This window comes from Olea europaea, unplaced genomic scaffold (genome assembly GCF_002742605.1).
Source record: "Olea europaea var. sylvestris unplaced genomic scaffold, O_europaea_v1 scaffold2388, whole genome shotgun sequence".
Lineage (NCBI taxonomy): Eukaryota > Viridiplantae > Streptophyta > Magnoliopsida > Lamiales > Oleaceae > Olea > Olea europaea.
Genome location: NW_019242033.1, coordinates 50,373 through 59,322, shown reverse-complemented (window position 1 = coordinate 59,322; position 8,950 = coordinate 50,373). Strand labels below are relative to the sequence as shown.

The 8,950-nt window shown below is 34.0% G+C and overlaps 1 protein-coding gene across 6 annotated transcripts in view; it reads left to right on the top strand.

Annotated features, from left to right (window-relative positions):
- Positions 1-8,165, top strand: part of LOC111381869 (serine/threonine-protein kinase CTR1-like) — a 12,753-nt gene extending 4,588 nt beyond the window's left edge. For 2 of the 6 annotated variants that reach the window (XM_023005714.1, XM_023005715.1), the window contains exons 7-16: positions 117-500; positions 602-642; positions 2,688-2,756; positions 3,135-3,235; positions 3,336-3,420; positions 3,517-3,615; positions 3,697-3,765; positions 6,889-7,020; positions 7,336-7,430; positions 7,783-8,165. In XM_023005714.1, the coding sequence (XP_022861482.1) occupies positions 117-500; positions 602-642; positions 2,688-2,756; positions 3,135-3,235; positions 3,336-3,420; positions 3,517-3,615; positions 3,697-3,765; positions 6,889-7,020; positions 7,336-7,430; positions 7,783-7,879 (1,172 nt within the window). In that variant the 3' untranslated portion in view covers positions 7,880-8,165. Of the gene's footprint in view, positions 1-116; positions 501-601; positions 643-2,687; positions 2,757-3,134; positions 3,236-3,335; positions 3,426-3,516; positions 3,616-3,696; positions 3,766-6,849; positions 7,021-7,335; positions 7,431-7,782 lie in introns of those variants that run through there. The other 4 variants (XM_023005716.1, XR_002700419.1, XR_002700420.1 and 1 more) reach the window with 4 other exon arrangements.
- Positions 8,166-8,950: the final 785 nt, after the last annotated feature.

Sequence of the window (8,950 nt, the reverse complement as noted above, 5' to 3'; positions counted from 1 at the left end):
GAAGGGGAAAAGAAGGAAGAAAAAAGAAGGGAGGGGGGGGGGGGGGGGGGGGGGGGGGGGTCTTAAAATGAGTTATCTTTTCTGGTAATAAACTTACTTTAAGCTTCTGTTTTTAGGAAGGGGAAAAGAAATCTATCAAGTGAAGGATATTTACTTGCCTGGAAATTTAAAAGACAATTTGTGCAGACAAGATGTTCTTGGTGTTGCTTCCACAGGGATATCTGGACATGGTTGTTCTAGACCAAATGGTGACAAAATTATTGTCAAACATAATAATGACAATGTTGTAACTTCAAATGCAATTGTCTCTCACACAGACAGACAACCTCCTAGAGTTACCTGCTATGAGGAACAAGATCTTATGAAGGTTAAGAATGGACTTACGGATCATCATGCAGCTACAGTCATTCCAAGATACTTGAATCTCGAGCCTTCTCTTGCAATGGATTGGCTTGAGATCTCATGGGATGAATTGCGCATTAACGAGCGTGTTGGTGCTGGTAATTATTCTTCTATTTATATATAAAGTACTCTTGTATTATTTAGATGCTTCTACTTTTCGAAGCTGGGTTGTTAAAACTTTTGTTCTTCCCTCTTACAGGTTCATTTGGGACAGTGCATCGAGGTGAATGGCATGGATCCGTAAGTGTCACATGCCTTTACATTTTATTTTCTAATGTTGGATTTCCAGACTGTTAGGAATTTACTTATACATGCACAGCGGAAAATTAAAATTATTTCAATTCCCATAGAGGATCCCTTTGTATTTAGATAGAAATTGTGATAAAGATTGTACCTTTGATGAATTCTGCAAACCTTTTGCTTTTCTTTTCGTTCCAACAATCTTGATTCGCCACCCACAGCTATCCAATTCTCCAGCCTCCAACGGTGATCCACACAGAAAATAAGATTGCAGCTATCAGGATTTTCTCTCTTGTGTCAGCAAGAATAATGAAAACCATATGGATTTTAAACCCTAACCATGTTTTTATATAAACCCAAACGGGCTCGGTCCGGTCCAATATTTAATTAATCCATTTAATTAAACCTGGTTCGTGAATTAATTAATTCGGGATATAAATAACCAATCCAATTAATTAATTTATCCAACGATTATTAAATTAATTAATTGACAATTTGCAATCTTCCAATTCTCTTTTGTGTGCGACCCATTAGGTTCTCGACCACGATGTCTAACGACGTGAAATATTATTTTGATCTAATCAAAATTGATAAATTAAAACACCCTTTTAATTTATCATCAATTTACACTCGCCGTCCTTGATTGACATCTAGCAATATTTCAGGGCAATACATGTGACGAGAAATGTCATGTGGTGTGACAAAACCAAACTCATTTGTTTATTGTGAAACTATAATTCTTTCGTCAATATGATCCGATCAATTACGAGATATGGAGGTGTGTCAATCTCGATCATCGATCATATCTTTCACTCCACTATTAAGTCAATATAAGTCGAAAACTCATTTTTGACTTATGAGTAGACCTTGGCCAAAGATTTCATCATCAACTTAATTGAATGAAACGCAGATCATAATCTCCTACTATCTAAGAGTAATGAATCCTTTATTGATCAATCACAACCTTCATACGATTCTTGACGTACCCGAACGATGTCGTATTAGCGGCCCTTTTCAGAGTAACATCCAACACCACCAAAGTATGACTGTCCTCATCTAAGGTACCATGACGACCTCAAGTCAAAGGACAAATTCCACTACCGAATGTTAGAAATTAACCACTGACACTCACATAGTTATCCATGTGGAATCTCTCGATGGGTTTCCAATGTTTTGTTCTATAACAAAACATCCACGTATTCATTTAAGTGTCACCACACTTTAACTTGTAAGATCAGCTACTTACTTCACAAGTAAGAAATGTCATACGTGATGGTCTATCTGTAATAACGATATCCGTATCTCGTTATTACTTACGACCACGGATGATTTAAGATTCAATCAGATGTAATTTGTATCTCACAATCACAACTCCTTGTGATTAACAAATTATAAATATTTGAATCTACGGACTCTATTATTTATTTAATTGTCTATTAATTAAAAAATAGATCTTCCATTAAATTGCATTAATTATATATCAAAAGTATTTATGTCCAAAATTGATTGGACCTAGAGTATAATACTTACACAGACACCCCCCACCCCCGACAAACAAAGGATCTACTGAGAGATGCAATTCCCTTTTTGGAAGATGGTTGAGTCTTCCTGTTTTTTGTTCCATTCTCAAGTCCTTCAACTTATGAAGCCTCGTTTCTGTAATGGACCTTCAGTGCTAAATGTTGAAGTTTTAATTTCTACTGTGATGTATAGTTCTGCTGTTCTTGTACCTAAAAAATAAAGAAAAAGTTAAGGGGAAAATGCACAATATGTATGGGTTCTTTTTGTTAGGTTATTGATATATTTGAGGTTTTGTATCTTTGGCATGTGTTTCATCAAGTCTGGTGAATGAATATTGCGAGATGAATTTATTTGCTTGTGTTAAGTTACCTGACGTGCTCCTCTTGATAGACTTTTAATTCCTTCATGACGCGCTTCTATTATTTAGATGCACTAAATGGTTTTGCATTATTTGGTCTGGTGTTATTTCTGAGTGTTCAGGCGTTCAACATGTGTAATGGAATTAAATATTGCTTTTGTTGCAGGATGTTGCAGTTAAGGTTCTTACAATCCAGGATTTTCATGATGATCAGTTTAAAGAGTTCTTTAGGGAGGTATGAATAGTGGATCTGAATGATGGAATTTCCTGAAGTATACTTCTTTCTTCCTTCTCTTTGATGACATGGGCCTTAGCTTTACAGATGTTGGCATTTTCATATTTTGACTGACCTTTTCTGTTATATTCCTTCAGTTTATTCCCTCAAAGTTTGATTGCAATGAAATATTTTAGATTATGCACTTTTAATAAGTGAGAGATGTACAAACTCTGTATTAGCACTTTTTAGCGGCTATTCTTTTTTTGTTTTTTCTTTTGGGGTTGTGGGGTAGGGTTAAAGCAAGATATCTTCGCGCCTTGACTACTTGGTTGCTAATATATTCATTGATTCTCTACATTTGCTGTCGAATGTTAATATCTATTTCGCATTTTGAAGGTTGCTATTATGAAACGCATTCGACATCCGAATATAGTTCTCTTCATGGGCGCTGTTACAAAACGTCCGCATCTATCTATTGTAACAGAGTATCTGCCAAGGTAAACAGGTTTCATAGATTCTATAAAACAAATTGAACCATGTAATATGAAGTGACACAATGTGTAAGTTAATCTTCGTATCTGAAATTATGTGGAACAGAGGTAGTCTATACAGACTGATACACAAACCAGCTGCTGGGGAAATCTTAGATCCAAGGCGGCGGTTACGCATGGCTCTGGATGTGGTCCGGTTCAATTCTCATCTATCCCTTCTGACTGTATCGATTCCCCCTAATTGTTTTTGTTTTGTTTATAAATTTCCTAATATATGATGCATTCAGGCTAAGGCTATCAATTATCTTCATCTTCTTACCCCACCCATTGTTCACTGGGACCTCAAATCACCAAATCTGTTGGTTGATAAAAATTGGAATGTAAAGGTAAAATTCTCACTGATTTCTCTACAGATGAACACCTTTTAAGTCTTCGTCTGAATTAACTTCATTCCATTCATGGCTCAGGTCTGTGATTTTGGTTTGTCAAGGTTCAAAGCAAACAAGTTCATTTCATCGAAGTCTATTGCTGGAACGGTTAGAATTCTCTTTAAATTATTCTTCCACACGTGTGTGCACATAAAATGTATGTTTTCTTAGATTACTTGGCACAAAGAATAAGAAGTGAAAACCATATATTTTTTTTCCCATTCCATACATTTGAGAACTCATAGACATCATTTTCCCTCCTAGGCCTTTAAAGCAAAGAAAGATAATTAAAAAGAAAACACATGCATAGAATTTAGTTTGATGGGCAAAAGTTATTAGTCATTCAAGACAGAAAATAGCGAATAAATGTCTCAAAATTTTGAGTTATCTGTCTCAAGAATTTTCTGGATGATGCATGACCCTGAGATCAATATTTTAGTAGATAAAGCTTCACTTTTTATCGCATATTTATAATTGGGAAAAATGGGTGATTTGTGTGTAGATATTTATCAATTAGTATAATCAATTAAATGACATAAACATAATTCAACAATAATATAAAAATAAGAAGAGAGTTAGAAAAGCAAACCTTGGGAGTCACGTCGAAAATGCTGTCCTAAAGTCGTGTTGCCTTCCCTTCATGCGAGTTCTGTCGGCACTTAATGGTTCCAAAATAAAACTCATAGGACTCATAGCCAATTCTCCTTCTATGAAAAAATATATCCGAGTATAACGAAAATTCGAACTCTTCAACAAGAATCAAACTTTTTTCAACACAAAAATACTCATCCTCTTCCACTATATCCAATACAGATGCATGAATCCAAATATCGAGTTTTCCAAGATTCACAAAGAATTAGAAATTATCAAACAGTATCGGAGCACACACTGTAGCAGAATCAACTCCTAATACTTTTATAAAAGGTCCCGACTTGTCTCAATACCTTCAAAAATGCTAAAAACACGTACAACCGAATCAGTATCCACGTACTCATCTCCAATAGGTCTATTCCTAATAGTTGAATATTATGAAACCACAAATAATAGTAGCAAAGCGAAATTACCAATATCCTCCAAACTCGATCAAGTAGTATTCTTCAATATGGACCTCGAACCAAATTCCAAAGGTGAAGTTCTAAATTGAATCTCCACTACGGTACTAAATCCGTACATGCCTTCTATCACAAATTCTGTCCTACCTTTCAAGATGTAAAAATTCTATCCTACCTTTCAAGATGTATAAATGGGACATATTGCATCCCTCCAATTCAACAATAACACCCTTCCAAACCCTCAAAACTCTACCTTCTCTAGAGAACGTGTACCCTTTTAAATCAAGAGTACTTAACGAAATGAGATTCTTCTTCAAATTTGGAATATGTCGAACGTGATCAAGTGTTTTACATATTCCATCCACCAACTTCAACCTGGCTCTACCAATACCAGCTACTTGACAAGATTCGTGGTTACCCATGACGACACTTTACATCACCATTTCATATGTTTCAAACAAATCCCAATTGGGAAACATATGGAACGCATAAGCTGTATCCAAAATTCTCTTCTCGTAAGGTTTATATTCCATATTAGAAATCGTAGAAACATCTCTATCACTCAAATATGTTGGCCTCATCTAAAGGATTTAATTGCTTCTTATGATTTGCAGTCAAATTACTTTTGTTCTATAATTTTTTGTAATCCCTCTTAACGAGCCCTTTCTTCTTATAATACTAACAAACATGATTACTAAAATTTGACTTTGATTTACACATTCTCCGATCACTATGAACAACAAGGCATTCGCCATCTCTGACCACATATCCAATTAGATGCCTCATATTATCTTTCGAAAACAAGGTATCATAGGCATCTTCAATGTTGAAAGTATCACAACTATATAAGATCGTGTTTCTAAACGAAGTAAACGAAGCGGACAGTGAACACAAAAGTATTAAAGTCAATTCTTCTTCATCTTACCTTACCTTTAAAGTCTCCAACTCAACGACGATTTCCTTGAACACGACAAAATGATATTCCAAAGATCCGCCTTCTGCAATGAGATGAGTATACAACGTCTGATTTAAATGTAATTTGTTTGTCAGATTTTTAGTCATGCGTAATTGCTCAAACTTCAATTATAATGCAGTCGTCGTTTTCTTCTTCAAAACGTTCTGAAGAATATTGCTAGGGAGATAAAGATGAATCTGTGAAAGTACTTTCCAATTCTTCCATTGTTTCTCCTCCGTCGTCCAAGTTGTGGGCATTTTGTTAAATCCCAACAATACATTATCCAAATCCATCTGCGCGAGTATAACTTGCATCTTCACTTGCCATAACGAGAATCATATATTCTATCAAAGAGCGAAATTTTTTATTTCATGACTACCATCAATAATAAAAACCTCGAACAAATCACAAACAATAGCTCTGATACCACTTGTTGGGAAATAAAACGGATCGATGTAATATATATTGCACGATATGAAGTATATGGTTGCAAACAAACAATAAGATAAAAGACAAAGAATTTAATCGATAGAGGAACAAAATATTTTATTCAATTGACCAATATGAAGAAAACAAATACAGTAATAGTGCCTACATAATTATTTTATATTTCAGTAATACAAAACTTGTGAGAAGAGTTTAATATTTATAGGAATGCATGTCAAACCCTAAAAATACCACAAAAATGGAAATAAGATAAAAAATAATATGTAATAAAGGAAACAATATTTTTTTTTTAAAATAAGAATGCGTGGAACAAAGAAAATAAGGGTGCGGTTGCTTTAGTTTTCCATTTTCGATTTCAAAACGATTTTTAGTTTTCCCTGAAAATGGCGCGTTTTGAGCGTTTTCCATGTTTTGGGAATTTATAACTGAAAACGCTCAAAATGATAAAAAATCGTTTTGCGTTTTCAGATATAAATTTTAACTCATTTTCGAAAATGCATTTTCGAAAACGACGAATCAAACGCGTTTTCTGCGTTTTAAAAAATGGAAAACGAAAAATTGCTCAAAAACGCTAAACCAACCGCAGCCTTTTAATAAAAGCACGTGTACTAAATGAAACAATATTTTTTCAAAAAAAAATCCAATCTAATTTGGGTCAAAAATCCAACACGTGTCATGGAAAGTTAACTATTTCAATCAAATGATACAAATCTCATCTTGAGCATATTATTTTTGCAGTGCATCAATCAGCGGTAACTCTGTTCCTTTTCATTTCAGCCCGAATGGATGGCCCCTGAATTTCTTCGTGGAGAGCCATCTAATGAGAAGTCTGATGTATACAGTTTTGGGGTGATTTTATGGGAGCTTGTGACCATGCAACAGCCTTGGAGTGGACTTAGCCCGGCACAGGTTCATTCCAATATCATTCTGATACATTGTTTCGCTGCGTATATATTATTATGAATTATGCTATCTTGATAAGCGTAAACCTTTTAAATATTGTGTAGGAATTTCAAAAGTGTTGGGTGAAGAAGTGTGCTTTTTTGTTTTTTCTAAAAATTGTCCAATCATATATGTGGACACATGAGACAATGTCAAAAAAGATGTAAAACAAGATGTACACATACCATGATTGTATTATTATCTAGCTTGATGATATTTCTTGACGGCTTGAAAAATATATATTTCAAAGATAATAACATGATTTTTTTTTCGATCTTTCAGGTGGTTGGAGCAGTTGCCTTTCAGAATAGAAGGCTTGCAGTCCCTCCGAACACGTCTCCAATACTGACATCCCTGATGGAGTCTTGCTGGGCCGAGTGAGATTTTTGTTACCATTTGGAGTCTTTATTTTTCTTTCCATCCAAATCCTTCGACCAAAAACTCAAGTAAATTCTTTAAGGTATTAGGTCTTAGTTAACTTTATAAAATAAAAGGGAAATTAAAAAAGGAAAAAAAAGGCAGCTACTGGAATCAAAAGTTAGAATCCATCTAATTAATTCTATGTTTTTTTGGTGGCTGGAAAATTCATCATTACGTGCTTGAATTCCTATGATATTTCACTTGAACTTTGTTTCGAGCATTATTAAGATGGTAAACACGCATGTATTTATTTTCCTGGAATAATTATTACTCGAGAATTTGTCTGATGATTTCTTCTTTTGCCTTCAGTGATCCTTCAAGACGCCCGACTTTTTCTAATATAATGGAGACATTGAAGAAGTTGCTCAAGTCCCCATTGCAATTAATACAAATGGGAGGGCCATGAAACACCATATCAGGTAGGCTGAGAATGGTACTTTTATACTATTTCTCTCTATGTTTTGGAGAGTCAAATATAGAGTTGTCAAATCAACTTTATTTGGTTAATAAGCTTTTTGTTGCCAAAAATAATATAAAAATTAAATCGATATTTAATATTTGCGCATAACGTTGGAGTCGAAGGTTCAAACAAGTGTCTGCAGCTTCTTGTTTGATTTCAAAAACAATTTATTGTAATCGATATTGGTTAAGGATGTTTTACGATTTAAGATGCCATTTGCTAAGTTACTATATGGGAAGTCTTGTAACCTGAACCAGTGAACCAGTCACCCTTCTGGTTCAAGGAAACTGTTCAGATACGCTAAAAAGATATTTTAATCATAATGAACAGCAATTTTAATTTAAAATATAATTTTTTATACACTTTATTTTTATTAAATTCGGTCTTAACATCAAATAGAAAGTAAGTTTGGCATTCCAAATATAGAAAGTTAAACTTGCTCTCTATTTTGGGAAGTTAAAATAAAGAGCACCTCACAAAGACTTCCTTTTTTCTCTTTTCGAATGGTAAATATTTCTCAGAACATGGAGTGTTAATCAACGCTTGAGTTGAAATTGAGATACTGATGCAAGTTCAAAAGAGCATATCGAAGATGTTTTAATACATACTATTTGTTCGTGTGGGAGAGATTATTTGAAAATCGATTTTTTTCAGAAAATTGGTTATCAGAAAGTAAGAAAAATTATGAAAAAAATGAGAAAATTATTTTTTATTTTAGAGGAAGCAAGTGATTGAAAATGAATGCTGAAAAAAGCGATTTTCAATATATCACCTCTACACAAACACTATATAAGATACTTATGCTGGGCCAATAAGCCCAATATTATAATACCCGTACACCTATGATAATAGAGTTTTCCAATTGTAATAAGACGATTATTTAGCACATTGTTATGCTATAATGAATAACAGTCGTATGATCTGTGCACAAATTAATAAAAAGGGATAATCGAAGCATTGGTTTCAATCTTTTAAATTTGCGTGCAAGTTTTATCTAAATTTTTATTTTTATTAGTA